Here is a 27,914-nt window from a genome sequence, read left to right on the forward strand (position 1 = left end):
TGTGGTTGAATTGCAAGGACAGTGAATTGTGCCCATTTAACGCTCAACTATGTTTGACAACACACTTCGACGCACTAGTATTGCGTTTCCGCCAGTATAAACATTGGTTGGCAGACACTTTGGCCTTTTATTTTGCTGACAACTGTGAGCGGAAGTGAGCGACACTGCTGCTGCCTTGACCCCGTGCAGCGATTCACAGATCAAACATGGACGTCACATGTGAGCCAATGACCCAAACATGATCGCCGCTGCCTTCTGTGGGACGAACCAGCAAAGACGAGCAGGTATTTGACATCCACAAACACCCACACTCGACATGGTACCGACCTAAAGCCGCGGGTCGCCTCGCTAACGCGAACATCTAGTCGCCTAACGGACACGACTGTGCGCCCTTTTACCGTCAGCTTCCTTCAGAGGCGCATCAAAATGTCCTCCTCTAAGGCAACCGAATACTCTTATAAATCAAACATGGCCAAATGACACTGATGCTCGCTGGCGTCCGCTCAGAAAGTAGCCCTCTTGTTTTGTGTCGTCACGCGTTTATTTCCAGAACGCTGACCGGGGTGCTAGTACCTGTCCGATAATGGAACTCCTCCATCCTCCCACCTCATCATTACCCTTCATTTCCGGGTTGCGGTGACGTAATGCGCTCTCGGGAAGGATGAGACGCCGAGTGCATGTTTGGACGTGCACGTGCGCGTTCACCTGTGACGCAAGCAGACTAAAAATAGGTCATAGCTCCGCCCCCTTTTCAGCTGTCTTTCCTGGCTATGAGGACCAAGGGTAAGACCGACCCATGTGACCATGCCAGTGATGGCATCACGGACACGCACGCCATCAAAAAGGGAAGTTAAAGATTCCACTTTCTGTCGCCATCGGACGCCAAACCGCGATGAGACGTGAGAAAAAGGATCACATGACCATGTTGCGCTGTCATCGCGTAGAAAAGACGAACAGGAAACGCCCCGACTGTACTTCTGGTGTGCCTGCTGACCTTTGACCCCCGCGGGCGCTTTCACTTCCTCTTCTCTCACAGGAGAGAAATACAAAAACATGCCGTTAGTTCACTTGAAGTAATCCGATTACTTCTAGCCCAGTCGAAGTAGGATTTACGACTTCCTGTTGTGTCATGTGACCCGTTTGTTGCCCGTAGAGGCGGGACCATCAGCGGCATGACAGAGGAGAAATGTCCCCAGCTGGTGGACTACTTCGTAGTGGCGGGACTCGACCCCGCGGCACCTTGGAAACCTCTGGACGACGATGCTAAGGCCGTCTCCTCCATGCCCTCGCCGGGCCGGTCGACGGAGTCCGTCACCGACCTGGCGGTCATCGCTCGCGGCCTGGGGGAGGAAGTGCCTGAAGGCTTCACGTGCATCGACAAGTCGCTGGGCGGCCACTCGGCCGAGCTGACCGCTGGACTCATCAACAACCCTCACCTGTACCTGTGCTACAGGAGAGGGCGGGACAAACCCCCCATCCTGGACCTTGGGTGAGTCCGCTAACAAAAGTATTGCCCTGCTAACAAGTCTAACAGAGGTCTCACTAACTAGCATCCCGCTAACAAGTGTCTTGTTCTGCTAACAAGTGTAAGAAAGGTCTCGCGAAATAGCATCCCGCTAGTTAGCAACCCGCTAACAAGTGTAAGAAAGGTCTCGCGAAATAGCATCCCGCTAGTTAGCAACCCGCTAACAAGTGTAAGAAAGGTCACGCCAAGTAGCATCCCGCTAGTTAGCATCTCGCTAACAAGTGTTCAGTTAACAAATGTCTCGTTAACAAGTGTAAGAAAGGTCTTGCTAGCTAGTGTTCCGCTAACAAGTGTAAAAAATATCTTAGTTATTAGTGTCCCAATTAATTAGTGTAACAAATGTCTCGCTAATTAGTGTCCTGCTAACAAGTGTAAAAAATGTCTCGCTAATTAGTGTCCTGCTAACAAGTGTAAAAAATGTCTCGCTAATTAGTGTCCTGCTAACAAGTGTAAAAAATGTCTCGCTAATTAGTGTCTTGCTAACAAGTGTAAAAAATGTCTCGCTAATTAGTGTCCTGCCAACAAGTGTAAAAAATGTCTCGCTAATTAGTGTCCCGCTAACAAGTGTAACAAATGTTGAGGTAATTAGTGTCCCGCTAACATGTGTAACAAATGTCGAGGTAATTAGTGTCCCGCTAACAAGTGTAACAAATGTCTCCCTAATTAGTGTCCTGCTAACATCTCGCTAATTAGTGTCCCGCTAACCAGTGTAAAAAATGTCTCGCTAATTAGTGTCCTGCTAACAAGTGTAAAAAATGTCTCGCTAATTAGTGTCCTGCTAACAAGTGTAAAAAATGTCTCACTAATTAGTGTCCTGCCAACAAGTGTAAAAAATGTCTGGCTAATTAGTGTCCTGCTAACAAGTGTAAAAAATGTCTCGCTAATTAGTGTCCCGCTAACAAGTGTAACAAATGTTGAGGTAATTAGTGTCCCGCTAACATATGTAACAAATGTCGAGGTAATTAGTGTCCCGCTAACAAGTGCAACAAATGTCTCCCTAATTAGTGTCCTGCTAACATCTCGCTAATTAGTGTCCCGCTAACCAGTGTAAAAAATGTCTCGCTAATTAGTGTCCTGCTAACAAGTGTAAAAAATGTCTCGCTAATTAGTGTCCTGCTAACAAGTGTAAAAAATGTCTCGCTAATTAGTGTCCTGCCAACAAGGGTAAAAAATGTCTGGCTAATTAGTGTCCTGCTAACAAGTGTAAAAAATGTCTCGCTAATTAGTGTCCCGCTAACAAGTGTAACAAATGTTGAGGTAATTAGTGTCCCGCTAACATGTGTAACAAATGTCGAGGTAATTAGTGTCCCGCTAACAAGTGTAACAAATGTCTCCCTAATTAGTGTCCTGCTAACATCTCGCTAATTAGTGTCCTGCTAACCAGTGTAAAAAATGTCTCGCTAATTAGTGTCCCACTAAAAAGTGTAACAAATGTCTCCCTAATTAGTGTCCTGCTAACCAGTGTAAAAAAATGTCTCGCTAATTAGTGTCCTGCTAACAAGTGTAACCAAGGTCACGCTAAGTAGCATCCCGCTAGTTAGCATCTCGCTAACAAGTGTTCAGTTAACAAATGTCTTAACAAGTGTAAAAAAATATCTTAATAATTAGTGTCCCAATTAATTTGTGTTACAAATGTCTCGCTAATTAGTGTCCCGCTAACAAGTGTAACAAATGTCTCGCTAATTAGTGTCCCGCTAACAAGTGTTATTTAGAACATACTCATAATCTGTTTATGCAATCAAAGTTGCTCAAATTTGTTGACCTTGTTAAATATAATACATTAATAATCTTATATAAAGCATTTAACAAATTATTGCCGCCTAATCTACAACGTTTTTTTACAAGACAAGTGCAGGCTCATAACTTGAGGCTTTGGATATTTCTTATTGCCGAGAGCTCAAACCACTCGTAAATGTTTTTGTGTGTCTGTATGCGGAGTAAAACTATGGAACAAATTGAACTTACAACACAAGCAATGCCAAACTATTAATCGATTTAAACTATTATACAAACATGGGGTCTGGGTCAAATATAGAGATGAGGGTCTTTAATTTGACCTGCTGCTATACTCTGTCTCAAAGTGTTAACATGTGCTCAATGTTTCCTTACCATTATTGCTATGTTGTCTATTACCATTGTTGCTATGTTGTCTATTACCATTGTTGCTATGTTGTCTATTACCATTGTTGCTATGTTGTCTATTACCATTATTGCTATGTTGTCTATTACCATTATTGCTATGTTGTCTATTACCATTGTTGCTATGTTGTCTATTACCATTGTTGCTATGTTGTCTATTACCATTGTTGCTATGTTGTCTATTACCATTGTTGCTATGTTGTCTATTACCATTGTTGCTATGTTGTCTATTACCATTATTGCTATGTTGTCTATTACCATTATTGCTATGTTGTCTATTACCATTGTTGGTATATTCATTATTCCTACATTGTTGATACAAATTATTGTTACAGTGTAATAATTATTGTTACCTGTGGTAATGCCACTATGATACAACATCTGTGTTATAATCCTTGAACAAAGTAAGAGTGAAACTCATGTGAATAATCACTGAATGGAGAACTGGGGGTGGGATTAAATAAATTATCTTCTTCCCACTCCCTTTCAGGCGAACTGGACAATCATGCATTACATACTATACATTACCTTTTGCACTATATTAATTTATATTAATATGTGTTGTCAACTTTGTACTTTTTTATGTCATTGCCTGAAATAAATTAATGAATGAATGAAATGTATGGCTAATTAGTGTCCCGCTAACAAGTGTAAGAATTGTCTGGCTAATTAGTGTCCCGCTTAATAACCAGTGTTAAAAATGCCTCGCTAATTAGTGTCCTGCTAACAAGTGTAAAAATTGTCTGGCTAATTAGTGGCCCTCTAACAAGTCTAAAAAATGCCTCGCTAACAAGTGTCCCCCTAACAACGTGCGGTGACGTCCCGCCAGGGTCTTGTACGAAGGCAAGGACCAGCTGAAGACAGGCTGGTACATCATCGAGACCACGCCTTACAGTCGCTCTGCCAACCTGAGCTCTGGCGGCGGGCCGACGGCACACCGCGTCTTCCTCACCTATCGGCGAGCTCTGGACTCGCAGGGTCTGCACTCGCTGGGCGTGACCGACATCGCTGTGACGCTACCTAGCAAGGGTGAGGTGGCGCCACACACCTTCTCCCGCGTGGACAAGAACCTCAACACGGGCATGGTGAGTTCCGGTGGTAAAACGCCGTCGTCACACACGACTGTGACACGTGTGTGTGCCTAGTGGGGACCAGCTGTGTACGTGTGCTACAAGCGAGCTGTGGCCAAAGCCAACGCGTTGGTCTACGAGGCCGGTGAGTCACGGCAGGAAATCAACATGGCACCTGTAAGTATGGGAACGCAGTCACATGACCATCACGCTGCAGGTCTGCTCAGTCGCTACCCCGAAGACGACCAGGAGGCGTTCCCGCTGCCGGAGTCGGTGCCCGTGTTCTGCCTGCCGATGGGCGTGGCCGTAGAGAGCTGGCCTCTGAACGCCAAGTATCAGCTGCCCGTCTTCTCCACCTTCGTGCTCACCTCCGCCTGTGGGGACAAGGTGGGCCCCCCGACACCTCATCATATATCACTTTAAAGGATATTTATTTCATATTCGAACAGTGCTGCCACCTACCTGGAGGCTTGTGTATCGTTCAAGAATGTAAAAAGACGATAATAATATTTTTTGTCCCTTGCCTCTCACGCCCCCAACACCTTATCATATAATTATAACACTTTAAAGGATATTTATTCTAAGTTTGAACAGTGCTGCCACCTACCTGGAGGCTTGTGTATCGCTTAAGAATGAAAAAAGATGCCAATACTGGGATTCCCTTGCCTCTCACGCCCCCATCCCCCCCTCACCCCCGACACCTTATCACATAAGACGCCACGACATAAGACGTTCTAGGGATTATAAAACTTTGAAAGATATCTATTTTATATTCGAACAGTGCTGCCACCTAGCTGGAGGCTTGTGTATCGTTCAAGAATGTAAAAAGACGATAATAATACTTTTTGTCCCTTGCCTCTCACGCCCCCGGCACCTTATCATATAATTATAACACTTTAAAGGATATTTATTCTAAGTTTGAACAGTGCTGCCACCTACCTGGAGGCTCGTGTATCGCTTAAGAATGAAAAAAGATGCCAATACTGGGAGTCCTTTGCCTCTCACGCCCCCCCTGACACATTATCATATAAGAGGCCACGACATAAGACGTTCTAGGGATTATAAAACTTTGAAAGATATCTATTTTATATTCGAACAGTGCTGCCACCTAGCTGGAGGCTTGTGTATCGTTCAAGAATGTAAAAAGACGATAATGCTTTTTGTCCATTGCCTCTCACGCCCCCGACACCTTATCATATAATTATAACACTTTAAAGGATATTTATTCTAAGTTTGGACAGTGCTGCCACCTACCTGGAGGCTTGTGTATCTCTTAAAAATGAAAAAATATGCCAATACTGGGAGTCCTTTGCCTCTCACGCCCCCCTGACACCTTATCATATAAGAGGCCACGACATAAGACGTTCTAGGGATTATAAAACTTTGAAAGATATCTATTTTATATTCGAACAGTGCTGCCACCTAGCTGGAGGCTTGTGTATCGTTCAAGAATGTAAAAAGACGATAATACTTTTTGTCCCTTGCCTCTCACGCCCCCGGCACCTTATCATATAATTATAACACTTTAAAGGATATTTATTCTAAGTTTGAACAGTGCTGCCACCTACCTGGAGGCTCGTGTATCGCTTAAGAATGAAAAAAGATGCCAATACTGGGAGTCCTTTGCCTCTCACGCCCCCCCTGACACCTTATCATATAAGAGGCCACGACATAAGACGTTCTAGGGATTATAAAACTTTGAAAGATATCTATTTTATATTCGAACGGTGCTGCCACCTAGCTGGAGGCTTGTGTATCGTTCAAGAATGTAAAAAGACCATAATGCTTTTTGTCCATTGCCTCTCACGCCCCCGACACCTTATCATATAATTATAACACTTTAAAGGATATTTATTCTAAGTTTGAACAGTGCTGCCACCTACCTGGAGGCTCGTGTATCGCTTAAGAATGAAAAAAGATGCCAATACTGGGAGTCCTTTGCCTCTCACGCCCCCCCTGACACCTTATCATATAAGAGGCCACGACATAAGACGTTCTAGGGATTATAAAACTTTGAAAGATATCTATTTTATATTCGAACAGTGCTGCCACCTAGCTGGAGGCTTGTGTATCGTTCAAGAATGTAAAAAGACGATAATGCTTTTTGTCCATTGCCTCTCACGCCCCCGACACCTTATCATATAATTATAACACTTTAAAGGATATTTATTCTAAGTTTGGACAGTGCTGCCACCTACCTGGAGGCTTGTGTATCTCTTAAAAATGAAAAAATATGCCAATACTGGGAGTCCTTTGCCTCTCACGCCCCCCTGACACCTTATCATATAAGAGGCCACGACATAAGACGTTCTAGGGATTATAAAACTTTGAAAGATATCTATTTTATATTCGAACAGTGCTGCCACCTAGCTGGAGGCTTGTGTATCATTCAAGAATGTAAAAAGACGATAATGCTTTTTGTCCATTGCCTCTCACGCCCCCGACACCTTATCATATAATTATAACACTTTAAAGGATATTTATTCTAAGTTTGGACAGTGCTGCCACCTACCTGGAGGCTTGTGTATCTCTTAAAAATGAAAAAATATGCCAATACTGGGATTCCCTTGCCTCTCACGCCCCCCCCGACACCTTATCATATAAGAGGCCACGACATAAGACGGTCTAGGGATTATAAAACTTTGAAAGATATCTATTTTATATTCGAACAGTGCTGCCACCAAGCTGGAGGCTTGTGTATCGTTCAAGAATGTAAAAAGACCATAATGCTTTTTGTCCATTGCCTCTCACGCCCCCGACACCTTATCATATAATTATAACACTTTAAAGGATATTTATTTTATGTTTGAACAGTGCTGCCACCTACCTGGAGGCTTGTGTATCGCTTAAGAATGAAAAAAGATGCCAATACTGGGATTCCCTTGCCTCTCACGCCCCCCCCTGACACCTTATCATATAGGAGGCCACGACATAAGACGTTCTAGGGATTATAAAACTTTGAAAGATATCTATTTTATATTCAAACAGTGCTGCCACCTAGCTGGAGGCTTGTGTATCGTTCAAGAATGTAAAATTACTCTTAGTTCCTTGCCTCTCACGCACTCCCCACCCCCTTGTCATAAGAAGCCACGATATAAGACGTTTTAAGGATTATTAAACTTCACAGGATATCTGTATTTCATGTTGGATCAGTGCTGCCACCTAGCAGGAGGCTTGTGTATCGTTCAAGAACGCGACACAATGCCAATACTCTTAGTCCCTTGCCTCTCACGCCTCCTCAGTATTTGAGGAGCGTCGTCTTAATGGCCGTGACCTTACCTGTGATCTGGCTGCCCTCAGGTGTACGGCGCCGCAATCCAGTTCTACGAGGCCTTCCCGAGAGAGGTTCTGTCGGAGCGGCAGAGCGTGCGACTGGGCCTGCTCAGCGTGGTGGACCGCAGGCCCATCACGGAGCGCACCCTGCAGGTGAAGAAGAGCATCTGTGTGTTGTCTCACTGGCCCTTCTTCACCGTCTTCCAGAAGTTCCTCACCTTCGTCTACAGATACTCCGTCTCCGGCCCACATGTCCTACCTCTGGAGAAGTAAGCCCCGCCTCTTTATTTATTGATGATTACTGATTGATGATGATTGATTGGTTGCTGTTGCAGACACATCTCCAGCTTTATGCACAATGTTCCCTTCCCGTCCCCCCAGCGGCCTCGTATTCTGGTTCAGGTATTTAGTGTTTGCAGTCAAAGTTGTTGGCCATCATGTAAATATTACACCGATGACAATATTTATGAATGTGTTTGACAGTTGTCTTCCTACGACAACCTTCTTCTCTGCCAGCCCGTCTCCTCACCGCTCCCTCTCAGGTCACACATAATTTCTTCATTCCTACTATTATTGTCATGACTGTAAATATTTCTCCTGATATACTTAGTAAGTCATATAGTAACAACTGACTACTACTAATTCATAGTATTACTAATGATTACAGTATGACTATTATTTGTATTGCTAATGATTACTATTGTGTTAGCATCAAATTATTATAGATTAGTATTACACGTTATTAATATTAGTAGTTGACCATTTAAATATGAATAAGTATTAGTGTTAGTATTATAAATTATTATTATAAATGACTGGTAGTATTATACATTATTTCTAAATTGATATTATAAAACATAGTATTAGTGTTATTATAATAAATGGTTATTAATTAGTATAAATAATCACTAATTGATAACTCGTATTTGTGTATTATAAATTACCAGTAGTATTATACATTTATATTACTAGTTGATATTAATTAAAGTAGTATTGAAAATATTATAGTAAACTGTTATTAATTAGTATTATAAATGATGACTAATTAGTAGTAATAACAAGTATTTGTGTGAGTATTATACATTACCAGTAGTATTATAAATTAATATTACTGGTTATTAATTAAAATGAGTATTGGAGTTATTCTATTAAATAGTTATTAATTAATATTATAAATTATCACTAATTGATATTAACTAGTATTTGTGTGATTATTGTACAATACATTATGCATTAATATTACTAGTTGATAATATTAATTAAAAGTAGTATTGGAGTTATTTTAGTACGGTAAATTGTTATTAATATTATAAATGACCACTAATTGATGTTAATACTTAGTATTTGTGAGTATTATACATTACCAGTAGTATTATACGTTAATATTACTAGTTGATAATGTTAATTAAAAGTAGTATTGGAGTTATTATAATTTGTTAGTAATACTTTATAATACTAATTAATAATTGATATTAACTGGTATTAGTATTATACATTATCAGTAATATTGTACATTTCGTTAATATCAACTCGTAATAATAAAGAAGCATGGGTGTTATTATGTGTTATTAATTAGTATGATAAATTATTACTAATTGGTAAAAAACTAGTATTGGTGTTGGTATTATGAACTACCAGTTGTGAAATATTAGTGATGTTATTATAGAATGTTATTATTTAGTATTAGAAATTATTACTATTTGATATTAACTAGTATTTGTGTTAGTATTTTAAATGACAGGTAATATTATATGATACTGGTTAATATTTTGAATAAAAAGAGGTATTGGTGTTATTATATAAATTGCTATTAACAAATTTTGGTGTTAGTATTTTAGATTACCGGTAGTATTATATATTATTACTTGTTGATATTATCAATAAAAAGTGGTATTGGTGTTATTATATAAATTATCGGTAGTAATATACATTATTATTACTAGTTATTATCATTATTAAAAGTTATTGTATAAATTATTAAATATTGGTGTTGTTACATAAATGATTGATTAGTACTATATTATTATAAAACATTAATTCGTGTTATAAATGTTCACTAATTGATAACTCGTATTTATGTATTATTAATTACCAGTAGTATTATACAATATTAATTAAAAGTAGCATTGAAGGTATTATAGTAAATAGTTATTAATTAGTATTAATAAATGATCACTAATTGATAGTAATAAGTATTTGTGTGAGTATTATACATTAATATTACTTGTTTATTACTTATACTGCTGGACTCTAGAAAGAGGTTCTGCAGCCTCCGTAGCAGAACCTCCAGGTTCTGTAACAGCTTCTTCCCTCAGGCCGTAAGACCCTTGAACGCATTAAAATAATTCCCTCAATTCCCCCCAAAAACAGATTAACTCGCTGGAATATAAAGACACTATAACATACATCCATAAACGTGGATGCATATGCAAAAGTGCAATATATTTATCTGTACAGTAATTTATTTACATCTGCACCTTATTGCTCTTTTATCCTGCACTACCATGAGCTAATGCAATGAAATTTCGTTCTTATCTGTACTGTAAAGTTCAAATTTGAATGACAATAAAAGGAAGTCTAAGTCTCTATAAATTATTACTAATTGATATTAATAAGTTGTATTGGTGTTAGTATTATAAGTTACTGGTAGTATTATACAATATTACTACATTTTGATATTATAATAAAAATAGTATTAGTGTCGAGTACAAATCATTAATTAGTATTATAAAATGTCACTAATTATTAATAATTGGCATAAGTGTTATAAATGATTATTACTAATTGGTAAAGGTGTTATATTATAAATTATTGTTATCAATCTTACTAATTGACATCATTATTTTGTCACATCAATTAGAGCATAAAAATAGCCAACTGGAGTTTAAGTGGGTGGAGTCAATGTTGAAATGATTGTGTGTGTTTACGTGTGGCAGTGGGGCGAGCTTCCTGAAGCTGCTCCAGAACTTGGGTGCAGGGAACACGTGCACACTCCTGCTGGCCGTGCTGACGGAACACAAAGTTCTGCTGCATTCGCTGCGTCCCGACGTGCTGACGGCGGTCAGCGAGGCGCTGGTGTCCGTAAGTCGGCGGCGGCGCCCCCCTTCTGCACCTCAAAAAGGGGTGCGTGTCTCAACCCGGCCTTGTCCTTCCCACGTCCAGATGATGTTCCCGCTGCGCTGGCTGTGCCCGTACATCCCGCTGTGTCCGCTCCAGATGGCGGAGGTGCTGCTGGCGCCGGTGCCGTTCATCGTGGGCGTGCACTCCAGCTACTTCGACATCTACGACCCCCCCGCCGACGTGGTGTGCGTGGACCTGGACACCAACACGGTCTTCCAGTGAGTTCCGCCACGCACGCCCTTTGTCTGTCGCCTGTATCAAAACTAACTGGACGGCTTCCCCCGGTGGCGTCTCAGGGTGGAGGACAAGAAGCCGTTGTCATGGCGATCGTTACCCAGGAAACACGGCAAGGTCCTGTTCAACACCCTCAGCAACCTCCACAGGACGCTGGAGCAGAGTGAGTGACCACACGGACGTCCTGAAGCCACCTGTGTCAAGTTTGGACCGCGCCTTGTCGAAATCCCCCAGGACTTGTCCCAGTTGTTGTACTGCAAAAACGTTGGTCTAAAAAATACTTTTTTTTTGTTGACGTTTTATCATTTTTATGTTATTAACGTTTTATGGGGCTGGTTATGAACCATAAAACGTTATCATAAAAATTACAATAGACCTTTTCTGGGGACGAGTTTGGGAAGGTGGGGGCGGGGCGGCTAATAATAACACGTAAAAACAAACGTTAACATAAAAACTATAATAGAATTTAAAACCTTTGGAGCACAAACGATTTGGACATGTTTGGAGGGCTGGTTATGAATCATAAAACTTTACCATAAAAATTATTATGGACAAAGGAATTAGGACAAGTTTAGGGGAATGTTGACATGGTTAAAGGGGGCGGGGTAGTCTAGTTATGATTTATAACACTATAATAACACTTTAACAACATAAAAACCATAAAATGTTGACATAAAAACTGTAAACGTTTGACCAAAATTTAATGGAACAATTTTGGGGAGATTTTGACATAGTTGGGGGGGGGGGGGGGGGGGGGGGGGGCTAGTTATGAATAGTAATACTATAGCACTGTAATAACACGTTAATTACATTAAAACGTTAACATGAAAATTATAATTGACCAAAACGATCGGGACTGGTTTGGGGAGCTTTTGACATGGTTAGGGGGCTGGTTATGAATAATAACAATAACACTATAAAAACCATAAAACGTAATAGTTCGACCAAATATTTTTGCAGCACAAACATAGTACAAATAATTGGGGCAACTTTGGGGAGATTTTGACATGGTTGGGGAAAGCGGGGGGCTGGTTATGATTAATAACACTTTAATAAAACCAAAATACATAAAATGTTAACATTAAAATTATAATAGACCAAAATAATTGGGACTGGTTTGGGGAGTTTTTGACATGGTTGGGGGGCTGGTTATGAATAACACTATAATAACACGGTAATATAAAAACCGTAAAACGTAAACATAAAAACTATAATAGTTAGACCAAATACTTTTGCAGCCCAAACACTACAAATAATTGGGGCAAGTTTGGGGGGTTCTAATTATGATTAATAACATACAAGCTATAAGACGTTAACATTAGAATGATAATAATAAGACCAAAAATATTTACAGCACAAATAAATGGGACAGGTTTGGGGAGATTTTGACACAATCGGGGGGCTGGTTATTAATAATAAGACGTTAATAACATAAAAAACATAGAACGTTAACTTAAAAATTAGAATAGACCAAAAATGTTTGCAACACACATGTAGTAAAAATAATTGGGACATAGTTGGGAGTCTAGTTATGAATAATAACACTAACACGTTAATAACAAAAACCATTAAACGTCAACATAAAAACTAAAATAGTTGGACCAAAAAATGTTCCAGTCCAAAAGAATTGGGACAAGTTTGGGGATATGTTGACATGGTTTGGGGGGAATAGGATAGGGGGGAAGGTTAGTTATGATTAATAACAGTTTATCAACATACGAACCATAAAACGTTGCCATAAAAACTATAAAAGTTTGACCAAAAATGATGGAACAGGTTTGGGAAGATTTTTGACATAGCTGGGGGGGCTGGTTATGAATAGTATTACTCTAACACTATAATAACACCTTAATAACATAGAAAACGTTAACATTAAAATTATAATAGACCAAAATGATCGGGACTGGTTTGGGGAGCTTTTAACATGGTTGGGGGGCTGGTTATGAATAATAACACTATAATAACATACAATTAAATTAACATAAAAACTAATAGACCAGTTTTTTTCCCCAACAAACAAATTGGGACACGTTTAGGGAGATTTTGACATGGTTGGGAGGGGAGGGTCTAGTTATGATTAATAACGCGTTAATAACAAAAACTATTATAGTTGGACCAAAAGTGTTTGCAGCACAAACGATAGGGTCAAGTTGGGAGAGATTTTTACAGTGGGGGTGCTGGTTACATTAATAACATAAAAACCAATAGTTAGACCACATTTTTTTCCAACACAAACGAATTGGGATAAGTTTGGGGAAATGTTGACATGGTTGGGGGAGGGCCTAGTAATAACACTATCATAACGCGTTAATAACAAAAAAACGTTAACATAAAAAGTATAATAGTTGGACTAAAAGTGCAGCACAAACGATTGGGATAAGTTTGGGGAAATGTTGACATGATTGGGGGAGGGCCTAGTAATAACCAGTGTTGGGACTAACGCGTTACAAAGTAACGCGTTACTGTAACGCCGTTACTATCGGCGGTAACTAGTAATCTAACGCGTTATTTTTTATATTCAGTAACTCCGTTACCGTTACTACATGATGCGTTACTGCGTTATTTTGCGTTATTTTTTATGTAGTATCGGCTAGAAACTGAGAAGATCTGAGTGTTGCAGCGCTGCTGAAGAGGCGACAAAAAAGAGGCGCGCCGCGCGCTGTCTGTGTGTACGTGTGTGTGTGTGTGGGAGTGTGTGTGTGTGGGAGGGGGCGTGTCTGTGTCTACTATCAAGACGTCATGGCGAACCCCGAAGCCGAGTTTCTTAAAATGGAGATATTTTCAGTACGTTTCTTTTATCGACCACAAAGAAAAGAACATTTTAGCTGAATGTAAGTTTCAAATATGCTGAAACAGCGACAAAAACAACATGCTTCGACGAAGCTAGTAAAGAGACACACACTCACCTCCACCTCCAACAGCGGCTGGATTTTAACGAGGCACTGCACACTGAAGGTACACACACTCTGTCAATTCTCTTATATACTCTTTCATTTTAAACTTTTAGAGTGTTTGATTATCACATCACTCTAAATGTTTAGACTATAAAGTTCACAAACCTAAAGAGGGATACTAGTGGGCCAGGCTAATATTTCCTTTTCTCTAAACTAAGTGGGGAAATGTGTAGAGTGTTCTGGGCTTCAGACATGATTTTATTTCAGAATTCCTTGAGAAAACGCCTGGTTAGGCTTTATGTATGTAGTGTGTGCCTTTCTTGTTTTACAGCTATGTTGTTATTATGCTGTTTGTTACTTATGTATGTTAAGTTGCAGCTATTTAAAATAGTTTTGTCAATTTGTTCTGGTCTGAAACAAATTGGCCCTTTAAAACATATCTTTGTCTTTGTGTGTTGTATGTAGAGCACATTGCTTAGCAGAGTTCAGTGATGCAAATGCATGTCAAGTTGATCAACAGATTGTATTATTCTCCAGTGCAATAACAGTACTAAAATGAAGGCTAAAAGGGCATTAAATGGGGCCTTAAAAAATTTAAAAAATATATATATAAGTAACTAAATAGTTACTTTTCACAGTAACACATTACTTTTTGGTTTAAGTAACTGAGTTAGTAACTGAGTTACTTTTGAAATAAAGTAACTAGTAACTGTAACTAGTTACTGGTTTTCAGTAACCAACCCAACACTGGTAATAACACTAATAATACGTCAATAACATAAAAACTACAATAGTTGCACCAAAAGTGTTTGCAGCACAAACGATTGGGACGAGTTTGGGGAGATTTTGACAAGGGGGCGGGTCCAACTTCACACAGGTCCTGTAGCGCCACTTGCTGTTTGTTGTGATCACGTGACGTTCCTGGTGCCGCAGTTTGCTCCCCCGGCCAGGAGGAGGCGACGCTGGAGTTTCTCCTGACCGACTTTGACCAGATGTACCGGCGGCAGAAGCAGCTGGAGTTGGAGATCCAAGAGGCCTTCCTGCGCTTCATGAGCTGCCTGCTGCGAGGCTACCGCTCCTTCCTGCTACCCATCACGCAGGCGCCCTCCGACACCACCACCGACTGCAGCTCCCTCTTCAACTTACAGGGTGCGCCCTCCTGTGTGGGAAGTGTGCGTGCGCGCGGCGCCCGTCTCACTGACTTGTGGCTTCCCTGTTAGGCTTCCTGAAGTCCCGCGAGCGCACGCAGCAGAAGTTCTTCTCGCAGCTGACCAGGACGCAGATGTTCACGCAGTTCATTGAGGAGTGCTCCTTCGTCAGCGACCGCCACGTCTGCCTGGAGTTCTTCGACGAGTGCGTCCAGAAGGTCAGCGCTCGTGTCGCCGGCTATGCGGCTAGTGTGCTAAGCGCCTGACGAGGAGGTTTGTCGGCAGGTGGACGTGGAAAAGCCGGAAGACGTGCGACTCATCGACCTGGATGAGACTCCGTGCGGAGAACACACAGTCTTCATCATGCCGCCCGAGGAACCGCAGGAAGCTGACGGCTCAGAGTGCCCCGCCCTCTACAGGTGTGGCGACCGCCGCCCACTTCAGGGCCGCCAACATTCTGTCACACTTTGCTCTCATGTCCAGTTACGACACCTTTCCCACTTTGAGGGCGGAGCTCTTAGACCAGCCACAGGACCGCCTCCGCGTCCCTGCAAAGGGCAGCGCCCCCAGCAGCCCTGCCCCCCGACGCACCAAACAGGTACCCAAAGTCACATGAGCGACGTTCATGGAGCGAAATTACTGCTAAAACTCTGCAAATACACAAAAATGTTTTTCCTCACGTATAAAAACTATTTTCTTCAATAAAATGTTTTTTTCTTCAATTAATAACAAAGGAAAGTAACCATTTTTTTCTACTTAAAAAAAAAAACGATTCATGATTGTAAAAACAATTATCTTTCAATTAAAAATAATTCCCAAATAAAAAAACAATTTTGTCCAATGAAAAAATTATTTGCAAGCATAGAAACAATTTTTCAATTGAAAAAAAGAATAGAATTAAAAATAAATTCTCAAATTTCAACGATTTGCAAGTAAAACATCTATTCAATAAAAAACAATTTTCAGACTTATATTCTATAGTAGGAAAAAATGAATTGCAAGTATAAAAACAGTTAAATTAAAAAACAATTCGCAAGTATAAAAACAATTTTCTCAAACTTAGAAAACAATTTGCAAATATAAAAAATATTTTCTTCAATAAAAAACAATTTTCTATCATTTAGAAAACGATTTATATAATATAAAACACATTTTCCTAAATTAAAAAAACGATTTGCAAGTATAAAAACTATTTTCTTCAATAAAAAAAAAACATTTTGCAAGTATGAAAATATCTTAAATTTGAAAACAATTTGCTAGTATAAAATCCATTTTCTTATATTAAAAAAAAATGTGGAAGTATAGAAACTTTCTTCTCAAATTTAAAAAACGATTTGAAAGTATAAAAATTATCTTCAATTAAAGAACAATTCGCAAGTATTAAAACTATTTTCTTCAATTAAAAACAATTAGCCAAATATAACAAAGAAGCACAACAACATAACACCAAGGCATTAATAAATACCACGGGGATAATAAAAGGAATGTGTTAATTTACAGATTGAGCTTATTCTGCTCTCTTCTGTCCACTATTTTACTCCCCACCCTGCTTCTTCTTCTTTGTTATTTTTGACGGCCTTAAATCAGCAGAGTGCGAATTACGGGTGCTCTGGGTGCAAGTGTGTGGATCGCACAGGGTGGAATGTTACTGCCAAAAGTTTTAACTTGTAAGAAAATTATTTTTATACTTGTGAATCTTTTTTTTTTTTTAATTGAAGAAAATTGTTTCTATACTTGCAAATCGTTCATTAAATGAAAGAAAATAGTTTTTATACTGGCAAATAGTTTTTTAAATAATAAATAATTTTTATACTTTCAGATCTTTTTTAATTTAAGACTTTTTTACTTGCAAATCTTTTTTTTATTTGGAGAAAATTATTTTTCTACGAACAAATCTTTTTATATAGTTTTTAAAACATACTTTTTTAATTGGAAAAAAAGTTTTTAAACTTGCGAATCTTTAAGTGAAGAAACATTTTTTTTTAAATTTGCAAATCAGTTATTTTATTGAAGAAAATTGTATACTTGCAAATTGTTTTTATAATTTAAACTGGTGAATAATTATTTTAAACAAATAAAATAGTTTATACTTTCAGATCTTTTTTAATTGAAGAAAATATTTTTTTTTACTTGGAATGCAAATCTTTTTTAAATAAAGAAAATAGTTTTATTTGCAAATTGTTTTTTAATTGAAGACATTTGTTGCTTGCAAATTGCTTTTTTAATTGAAGAAAATTGTTTATAATACCAAATCTTTTATAAATGAAACAAATTGTTTTTTAAATAAACGTTTTTATACTTGCAAATCTTTTTATTAAACATTATTTTTATACCGGTACTTGGAAATTGTTGCTTAATTGAATACAATTGTTTTTATACTAGCAAATCTTTTTTAAATAAAAGAGATTTGTTTTTATACTGGCAAATTGCTTTTTTTTTTTTAACAAAAATAGTTAAGTTTGAAGTACTTTCACATCTTTTTTAATTGAAGAAAATTGTTTTCATTCTTGTAAATCTATTTTAAAGAAACTTTTTTTTTTTACTTGCGCATCGCTTTTTTAATTGAAGAAAATGTTATACTTGCAAATCGTTTTTTTATTAAAGAAAATGTCTTTATTTGCAAATCGTTTTTAATTTAAGAAAATAGTTTTTATACTGGGTGTATATACTATACCGTTACTTTTCAGAGGCGGTATAGTACCGAATATGATTTATTAGTATCGCGATACTATACTAATACCGGTATACTGTGCAACCCTACTGGCGAATTGTTTTTAAATATTTTTTTTTATACTTTCAGATCTATTTTATTTCAAGAGAATTGTTTTTATACTTGCGAATAGTTTTTTAAAATAAAAAAACCTCTTATACTTTCACATCTATTATATTGAAATCGTTTTTAAACTAGCTCATCTAGCAAATAGTTTTTTAATAAAGAAAATAGTTTTAGTGCTTTCAAATCTTTTTGAAATGGAAATTGTTTTTAATTGCGAATCACTTTTTTAATTGAAGAAAAGGGTTTTTATACTGGCGAATATTTTTTTTTAAATAAAAACGTTTGTATACTTTGAGATCTATTTTAATTGAAGAAAATTGTTTTATACTTGCAAATCTTTTCATTTTTTGAATTGAAGAAATTTGTTACATGCAAATATTTTTTTTTTACGAAAGAAAATAGTTTTTATACATGCAAAATTACTTTCTTAAATGGAAGAAAATAGTTTGTATAGCTGCAAATGGTTGGGCGTGAGTGTGTTTGTAGAGTGATTCAAATGGTGTGGGCGTGGCCATGGTGTGTTTACTACCCACAGGAGATCAAGTTAGCGCAGAAGCGCGCTCAGAAGTACTCTGCGCTGGCCGACATGTGGTCCAAGTGTCTTCTGGGTCACATGTACGGCCTGTGGTTCCTCTACCTGCCCACCTACGTGCGCGCGCAGACCGCCAAGGTGCGCGCGCTGCACGCCGCCTACGACGTGCTCAAACACATGGAGAACCGCAAGGTGGTGATGCCCGACGAGGTGAGGCGGCCAGAGTGGAACTTGCGTGCGCTACAGGTGCGTTACGTGTGTGCGTGCGCTACAGGTGTGTTACAGGATCCTGATGCAGCTGTGCGGTCAGTACGGGCAGCCCATTCTCGCTGTGCGAGTCCTTCTGGAGATGAAGAAGGCGGGGATCACGCCCAACACCATCACCTATGCGTACTATAATAAGGTACACACACACACACACACACACACACACACACACACACACACAGGCGATGGCTCATCCCCTTTACGTGGTCCTCAGGCGGTCTTGGAGAGCAAATGGCCGTCGACAAATCAGGGCGGGCGTCTCCGTTGGGCCAAGCTGAGGAACGTCCTGCTGGCCGTCGCCCTCTTTCGGCAGCCCGTCAAGCGACGCCAAAATGGCGGCCCGCCGGCGGCGCATCCAGGTTCAGAGCGCGCGCGCACACTTCGATGATGTGGTGGCCGTTGTCGTGGCGACCGCTAAAGACTGACTCCTTCGCAGGACAAGCGGCGAGGGAGGAGCCCAGCAGGCCCCGCCCCTGCTCCTCTCTGATTCGCCAGGCCAGTTGGAGCGGCCTGAGCGAAAGCTCCAGCCACGAGTCTCTGACAGGCTCGTTGGCGAAGAGCAGCAGCCTGAGCAGCGTCAGGGTGCCGGCCGTTGTCATGGCGACCACCACCAAACCCCCTCTGGCTCCGCCGGTTGGCACTCTTGTGCGCCGCAGTCAAATCTGCCTGTCATCCTTCTACGCCGAGTCGGCCGAGTCGGACTACGGCTGTCGTCCGACGGCGAGGTAGGAAGCTCGGCGGCCGTCGAACTTCGTTGCCTTCTAACCCCTGACCTTTCACCCTCAGGGCGGCCGTCACCAGTGCGGCGGTGGACGAAAACGACAACAATGTGTCCACCCCCAGCAGGGGTCTGGTGGGAAAGGTGCAGCAGTTCCTCACACCCACACGCCACAGGGCGGCGGTGCGACGGGCCGCCAGCGTGGACGAGCGGCGAGCAGGAAGAGGGGTAGGGGCGTCGGGACGGAGGGTATCGGAGCAGCGCCACTCCAAGAAGTCTCAAGTTGCTGAAACGCTGCTGAAAGCTAAAGAGCGCCTGGCCAACGCCACCTCGGAGGTTAGACTCCGCCCGCTAGTGCTGTACGCCGTTTTTCATTCGTAACCGCACGACTTCTACCGCCAGAGTTCGCTGTCGGTCGGAAGTGACCTGGACCTGGCGGAGGCGGCGTATCCTCAGCGCAATTCTTGGGACGCCAGTCAAGAGGTGGCGGGACTCGAGGTGAGCCGCTGCTCGCACTAATCTTCGCCCCGTTTTCTAAGCCCCGCTCCTGCACACGTACAGGTGTTAATGTCCAGCTGCTCGCGCTGTCGCTCGTGCAACTCGCTGGTGTACGACGAGGAGATCATGGCGGGATGGACGCCGGACGACTCCAACCTCAACTCCTCCTGCCCTTTTTGCTCCGCCTCCTTTGTGCCCTTCCTCAACGCTGAGATCAGTGACCCCGGACCCGTCAGCAGGTATGCACCGCAAACATCTTGAAGAATGTTTTTTTTGTTTTAAAAAGCCCAAAAAATGTCTTTTTAAACTTTGATGTAAACGTCTTTGTAAATGTATTATTTTTTTCTTTTTTAAAGCATAAAAATAGCTTTAAAAACAAAAACAAAAAAAGCACACATTTATTTTCAAAAAATTTTCTTTTAAAAAAACATCCTGAAAAATTGTTATATATAAAAAAAACAATTCCTATTTTAAATTAAAACTTAAACACGTCATTGAAACATTTATTATTTTAAAAAAGCCTGCTTATTTTTTTTAAAAGCCTTAACATATATTTTTAAAAATGTGTTCCTATTTAGAAAAGCCTAAAAACGTATTTTAAGAAAATGATTCTTATTTACTAAAAAGCCTAAAACTGGCTTTAAAAATGTATTCTTATTTTTTTAAAAAGTCTAAAAGAGGTATTTTTAAAAATAGATGGATATATATTTTTTATAAAAGACTAAAAACATCTTTAAAATTGGACTTTTACTTCTTTCAAAACAGCCTACAAACGGGTTTAAAAATAATTATTTAAAAACAAAAGCCTAAAAAGGTATCTTTAAAAATGTTTCTTTTTTTAAAAAGCTCAAAAATGGATTATTGAAAACAAATAATGCTAAATACGTCTTTAAAAATCGATGTTTTAAAAAAAAAAAGCCTAAAAATTAATTTTTTTAAATGTATTTTTTAAAAGCCTGAAAATTTATTTTTTGAAAATCAAACTAGCTAATATTTTTTCAAACGCAACAAAATAGTTTTATACTAGCGAATAGTTTTTAAAATAAAAAAAATAGTTTTTATACTTTCAAATCAAAAGTATTTTTAGAAAATTGTTCAAGAAGAACTTTGAACATGTCACGAGGGAGGTGCTGGACATTGAATCCGAGTGGACCATGTTCCGCACCTCTATTGTCGAGGCAGCTGATTGGAGCTGTGGCCGTAAGGTAGTTGGTGCCTGTCGTGGCGGTAATCCTAGAACCCGTTGGTGGACACCGGCGGTGAGGGATGCCGTCAAACTGAAGAAAGAGTCCTATCGGGTTCTTTTGGCTCATGGGACTCTTGAGGCAGCGGACAGGTACAGACAGGCCAAGCGGTGTGCGGCTTCAGCGGTCGCGGAGGCAAAAACTCGGACATGGGAGGAGTTCGGGGAAGCCATGGAAAACGACTTCCGGACGGCTTCGAAGCGATTCTGGACCACCATCCGCCGCCTCAAAAAGGGGAAGCAGTGCACTACCAACACCGTGTATGGTGCGGATGGTGTTCTGCTGACCTCGACTGCGGAAGTTGTGGATCGGTGGAGGGAATACTTCGAAGACCTCCTCAATCCCACCAACACGTCTTCCTATGAGGAAGCAGTGCCTGGGGAATCTGTGGTGGGCTCTCCTATTTCTGGGGATGAGGTTGCTGAGGTAGTTAAAAAGCTCCTCGGTGGCAAGGCCCCGGGGGTGGATGAGAACCGCCCGGAGTTCCTTAAGGCTCTGGATGCTGTAGGGCTGTCTTGGTTGACAAGACTCTGCAGCATCGCGTGGACATCGGGGGCAGTACCTCTGGATTGGCAGACCGGGGTGGTGGTTCCTCTCTTTAAAAAGGGGAACCGGAGGGTGTGTTCTAACTATCGTGGGATCACACTCCTCAGCCTTCCCGGTAAGGTCTATTCAGGTGTACTGGAGAGGAGGCTACGCCGGATAGTCGAACCTCGGATTCAGGAGGAACAGTGTGGTTTTCGTCCTGGTCGTGGAACTGTGGACCAGCTCTATACTTTCGGCAGGGTCCTTGAGGGTGCATGGGAGTTTGCCCAACCAGTCTACATGTGCTTTGTGGACTTGGAGAAGGCATTCGACCGTGTCCCTCGGGAAGTCCTGTGGGGAGTGCTCAGAGAGTATGGGGTTTCGGACTGTCTGATTGTGGCGGTCCGCTCCCTGTATGATCAGTGTCAGAGCTTGGTTCGCATTGCCGGCAGTAAGTCGGACACGTTTCCGGTGAGGGTTGGACTCCGCCAAGGCTGCCCTTTGTCACCGATTCTGTTCATAACTTTTATGGACAGAATTTCTAGGCGCAGTCAAGGCGTTGAGGGGATCCGGTTTGGTGGCTGCAGGATTAGGTCTCTGCTTTTTGCAGATGATTTGGTCCTGATGGCTTCATCTGGCCAGGATCTTCAGCTCTCACTGGATCGGTTCGCAGCTGAGTGTGAAGCGACTGGGATGAGAATCAGCACCTCCAAGTCCGAGTCCATGGTTCTCGCCCGGAAAAGGGTGGAGTGCCATCTCCGGGTTGGGGAGGAGATCTTGCCCCAAGTGGAGGAGTTCAAGTACCTCGGAGTCTTGTTCACGAGTGAGGGAAGAGTGGATCGTGAGATCGACAGGCGGATCGGTGCGGCGTCTTCAGTAATGCGGACGCTGTATCGATCCGTTGTGGTGAAGAAGGAGCTGAGCCGGAAGGCAAAGCTCTCAATTTACCGGTCGATCTACGTTCCCATCCTCACCTACGGTCATGAGCTTTGGGTTAAGACCGAAAGGACAAGATCACGGGTACGAGCGTCCGAAATGAGGTGGCGGGGCTCTCCCTTAGAGATAGGGTGAGAAGCTCTGTCATTCGGGGGGAGCTCAAAGTAAAGCCGCTGCTCCTCCACATCGAGAGGAGCCAGATGAGGTGGTTCGGGCATCTGGTCAGAATGCCACCCGAGCGCCTCCCTAAGGAGGTGTTTAGGGCATGTCCGACCGGTAGGAGGCCACGAGGAAGACCCAGGACACGTTGGGAAGACTATGTCTCCCGGCTGGCCTGGGAACGCCTCGGGATCCCCCGGGAGGAGCTGGACGAAGTGGCTGGGGAGAGGGAAGTCTGGGCTTCCCTGCTTAGGCTGCTGCCCCCGCGACCCGACCTCGGATAAGCGGAAGAAGATGGATGGATGTTCATATTTCTGAAAAAAAAAAACTAAAAACATTTTTTAGAAAGTAATTCTTATTTAATAAAAACGTCTTAAAAAAAAAAAGCCAAATAAACGGCTTCAAAAATGTATTAATTCTTATTTTAAAACAAGTCTAAAGAGATATTTAAAAAATATATATTAAAAAAAAAAAAAGCTTAAAAATTCTTTAAAAATTGTTTTTTTTTGGTTTAAAAAAAAAAGGAGAAAAAAAAGCCTTAAAACATAATTTAAAAATGGATTGTTACTTAATTTGTATCGATTTAGAGTCGAGATGAGTAAGAATGGCTGTGAATCGATTTTTTTCTGCACTGCTGCGTGTGTGGCCGTGACAAGCAACACCTACGTACATCTTGGCGTTTTGCAGTGGCGAACGCAGCAAGTGGAACGCAGAGGACGATGTGGAGAGCGGCGCAGGGCCTCCTACTGGTCACGATGCGTCACCGCCGCCTCAGTGTAATGGCGCGGGAGAAGACTGTGACAGAACCAAGGTAACGCTTCATCCACCCTCCTGACCACTCTTGTCCCGCTGATCGTCTCACTCCTCCTGTCCCCCCAAATAGGTGTCGACGGGAGGCGCGGCCCCGCAGGTGACCGTGGCCTACGTGAGTCCGCTGGTGCTGCGGAAGGAGCTGGAAAGTCTCCTGGAGAACGAGGGCGAGGTGCTGGCGCAGCCTCAGTTCCTGGAAAGCCATTGCATCATCTTCTGGAACCTTCTGTGGTTCTTCCAGCGTCTCGGCCTGCCCAGTCACCTGCTGCAGCTCGTACGGGATTCGCCTCTGCTCGGCCCCAAACCTCAGGTAAAAGACCTCCTATTGGCCGCCATCGCTTGTGATGTCATCATCAGAGTTAACCTGTGTTTAATTTAAGAAAATTGTTTATACTTGCAAACGGTTTTTTTGTTCAAGAAAATTGTTCGCGAATTATTGCTTTAATTGAAAAAAATCTCTTTTTTCAACTTCGTGAATCATTTTTTTTAATTGAAGTTTTTAACTTCCGAGATGTTTTATTTATTGAAGAAAATGTTTTTTTTTACTTTCGATTTTTATTTGTTAATTTTTTTAATTGAAGAAAATGATTTCTATACTTGTGAATCTATTTTTAATTAAATATATTTTTTTACTTGCAAAATGTTTTATTGAAGAAAATTGTTTTTACTTTCGAACAGTTTTTTCTACTTGCAAATTGTTTTTAATAAAGGATATCATTTTCATACTTGTAAAACTTTTTTTAATTGTGAAATGTTTTATTAAATTGAAGAGAATTGTTTTTTACTTCGTTTTTTGTAAACTTTAGAATAATTTTTAATTATTAAATTAATTAATTTTTTTATATGCGAATCGTTCTTTTAATTGAAGAAAAGGGGTATTTTTACTTGCAAATAGTTTTTTTAATGAAAGAAAATTATTTTTATACTTGTGAATCTTTTTTTGAATTAATGAATATAATTGTATTTATTGAACTTTTTTTTTTACCTTTGAATATTTTTTTTCTTTTATACAATGTAAGTTATATTTATTTTCTTTAAAATTTTTCACTTTCCCATCATGGACGCACATCAAGTTTAAAATAGCATCTTAAAGCGAAACTTGAACGTGAGGATGGCGCCGCTAGCATGATTGCCAAAACGTCGGAAACTAAACATGTGTGAAGACCAAGTGCCGCAAGATGTCCTTCATGTCGCCAAATAATGTCGTACAAACTATACGCTTGTTTGTGTAACCAAGGGTTTGTATTTAGATGAAGGCCATCAGAAAGGACAGACCATAACAAGAGGTTGTCTATATTGTCAACAGTCACGTCCCTCGTCAACACACTGGCTTCACGTCAAGACGCCTTCTTTAAAACACAGGCACACACTTCCGCCTTCACAATAATTGCGCGACATGTCGCGAACAAAATAAAAAAATGGCTAACAACTAAAGACGAGTAGATGCAGATGTAAATGGTGCACTAAGTAAAGTTGTTTATTGGTGTCTTTATTGCACGATTTATTTTTATACTGTACATAGTTTGCTATATTATTGCAGAGCCTTTCAAAATGTTTACTTAATTCTTACTCTTACTTCCTGTCAAATCAATGACTTGCAGTTGGTTCAGTAAAACATTTAAAAACGTTCCTGTATGACATTCTGACTATTTGTGTCCAATTATTGGTCTTTTCTCAAGCAAATTTGATTAATGCGAGATTAATCACTTGACACTTGAGTTTATTTACTCTCAAATCGTTTTTTTAAATAACAAAATTGTTTTTATACTTGCGAATTGTTTTTTAATTGAAGAACATTTTGTTTAACTGAAGAAACACATTTCTTTAGTAGCGAATATTTGTTTTTAATGAAAGAAAATTGTTTTTTTAACTTGCATATCAATTAATTGGAGAAAATTGTTTTTTTCATTCGAAGAAAATGTATTTTTACTTGCGAATCATTTTCTTTAAAAGAAGAAAATCGTTTATTTGAAGCAAAATGTTATAAATTTTTTTTTTTTTTCACTAGTCAATAGTTTCTTCTGAAAATTGTTTTTGTATTTGCATACATTTTTTTAATTAAAGAAATATTTTTTTAAACTTGCAAATCGTTTCTTATTTAAAGAAAATGTTTTTTTTATTTGAATTTTTTTTACTTGCGAATCGTTTTCTTTAAATAAAGAAAATCGTTTTTATACTACCGAATTGTTTTTTAATTAAAGAAAATTGTTTTTAGTTTAACTGAAGACATTTTATTTTATTTTTTTTTTATTTTTTTTTTTTACAAGTGACTAGTTTCTTTTAATTGATTAAATGTTTTGTTTAACTTGCGAATCGTTTTTTTTAAACGAAAAAATTAGTTTATTTGAAGAGAATTGTTTATATACTTGCAAATTGTTTTAATTAAAGAAAATATTTAATAGTTTTTTTAATTTCAAATAGTTTTTAATTAAATAATTGTTTTTTTAATTTGAAGAAAATAGTTTTACCTGCGAATCGTTTTCTTTAAACAAAGAAATTTGTATTTATACTTTTATCAAAGAATTTTTTTTTTTTTTTTTTTTAACTAAAGAAAATATTTTAACCAGCGAATAGTTTTTTTTTTGAAATCGCAAATTGTTTTTTACTTGCGAAAAGTTCTTTAAATGAAGAAATGTTTTTTTAATTTAAGGCGAAATGTTTTTTAATTAAAGAAATTGTTTTTAGTTTAACTGAAGACTTTTTAAAATAGTGAATAGTTTCTTTTAATTGAAGAAAAAAAAAATTATTTGCAAACTTTATCTGAAGACTATTTTTTAATTGCAAATCGTTTTCTTTAAATGAAGAAAATCGTTTATTTTAAGAGAATTGTTTTTATACTTTCAAATAGTTTTTTTATTTGCAGAAAATAGTTGTTATACTTGCATATAACCGTTTAAAGTAAAGAATTGTGTGTGTGTGAGATCAGTCAGAGGGCGTGGCGCTGAGAGTGAGGCTCCTTTGGGACACGCTAAACCCGGACCCCGACACATGGCCCCCTCTCTACGTGCTCTGGAGGCTTCACAGTAAGTCCTGTACTCTTCTTGCAAGGCCCGACTCTACTGCCCCGTAACCCGGCCCCCTTCCCCACCAGGTGGCATTTCCATGCGAAGTTTCCGCTGGCGCCGCCACAACCACCCGTTCTCGCTGGCCTTCTTGGAGGAGGTTCTACGCTGGGTGGGCATGAACGAGGTCCACAAGGCCGTCACGCTCTTTCTCGACACGCTGGCCAAGCAGCCCACCCCGCCCCGCCTCCAGAGGTGAGACAAAGCCCCGCCCACCTACGTTCCGGCGCGTCAACGTGCGTTTTTTTGTGTTGCAGGAGCGTGTACCGGGAGTTCCTCTTCCTCACGTTGGCCGCCATGGGCAAGGACCACGCCGGTAAGGCAAGACGCCACCCCAAAAGGACGTCTTTGCGCCGCTAACTCCGCCTCTCGCTCTCGTCCGCAGCCGCCTTTGATAAAAAGTACAAGGTGGCGTATTCACGCCTGGGTGGACTCCTGGGGAAGGACGAGCTGCGCAGGAAACGCGCTCAGCCGCCCAGCGCCAAGGCCGTCGACTGCAGACGCAGCTTCCACCCGCCGCTGGAGTGCTGACTACCCAGCATGCCTCGCTGCCGCCCCATGATGCGAGACCACGCCGTGCATTCCCGTCACGTCGTCACCTCTTGGAGAGCGTTGATGGAGGACATGGAGAAGGTTCCAAACGCCGATGGCCGTGAAGTTCGGCGCCCAGAGTGATAAAGATGGAGGCCGAAAGGACAGCAACGTTCGCTTTTGCTCGGACACACTTACTTTGTGACGGACGCCATCTTCCTTGTCATCGTCAAATGTTTACGTTTGTGGGAGGAGCCACAATGGAGTTTGTGATCACGTGTTCGTTCCCGCCATTTCAACGTTTGAGTGCAGACAACAAAATTAAACGTTTGCTTTGCTTTGATGTTTGCGTATTTAAATAAACTCACTGTCGTCTTCTTTCACTAATTTATTCATACAAATGTTTTTTTATTGAAGAAAATAAAACAACCCAACATGTTTTTGTTAGACTCC

General features: G+C 40.3%; 1 protein-coding gene across 1 annotated transcript; it reads left to right on the plus strand.

Moving 5' to 3' along the window:
* Positions 1-188: 188 nt before the first annotated feature.
* Positions 189-27,824, plus strand: dennd4b (DENN/MADD domain containing 4B). The gene is made up of 28 exons (XM_061982942.1): positions 189-284; positions 1,154-1,489; positions 4,494-4,749; positions 4,810-4,879; positions 4,952-5,121; positions 8,035-8,276; positions 8,343-8,409; positions 8,491-8,549; positions 10,944-11,088; positions 11,170-11,345; positions 11,424-11,524; positions 15,189-15,404; positions 15,476-15,621; positions 15,689-15,822; positions 15,887-16,001; positions 18,715-18,921; positions 18,986-19,114; positions 19,193-19,337; positions 19,415-19,703; positions 19,765-20,032; positions 20,099-20,194; positions 20,258-20,433; positions 23,746-23,869; positions 23,942-24,178; positions 26,795-26,891; positions 26,960-27,125; positions 27,188-27,246; positions 27,316-27,824. Exons 2-28 carry the CDS (start codon positions 1,173-1,175, stop codon positions 27,459-27,461), a joined length of 4,353 nt encoding a protein of 1,450 aa, XP_061838926.1. The 5' UTR covers positions 189-284; positions 1,154-1,172; the 3' UTR covers positions 27,462-27,824.
* The last annotated feature ends 90 nt before the right edge of the window (positions 27,825-27,914 follow it).

This window comes from Nerophis lumbriciformis, linkage group LG21 (assembly GCF_033978685.3).
Source record: "Nerophis lumbriciformis linkage group LG21, RoL_Nlum_v2.1, whole genome shotgun sequence".
NCBI lineage: Eukaryota > Metazoa > Chordata > Actinopteri > Syngnathiformes > Syngnathidae > Nerophis > Nerophis lumbriciformis.

Coding starts and splice junctions, on each gene's coding strand:
- dennd4b (XM_061982942.1), top strand. CDS start 1,173: ATGACAGAGGAGAAATGTCCCCAGCTGGTGGACTACTTCGTAGTGGCG. Junction 8,550..10,943: donor TCCTCACCGCTCCCTCTCAG/GTCACACATAAT, acceptor TACGTGTGGCAG/TGGGGCGAGCTTCCTGAAGC. Junction 27,126..27,187: donor ACCCCGCCCCGCCTCCAGAG/GTGAGACAAAGC, acceptor TTTGTGTTGCAG/GAGCGTGTACCGGGAGTTCC.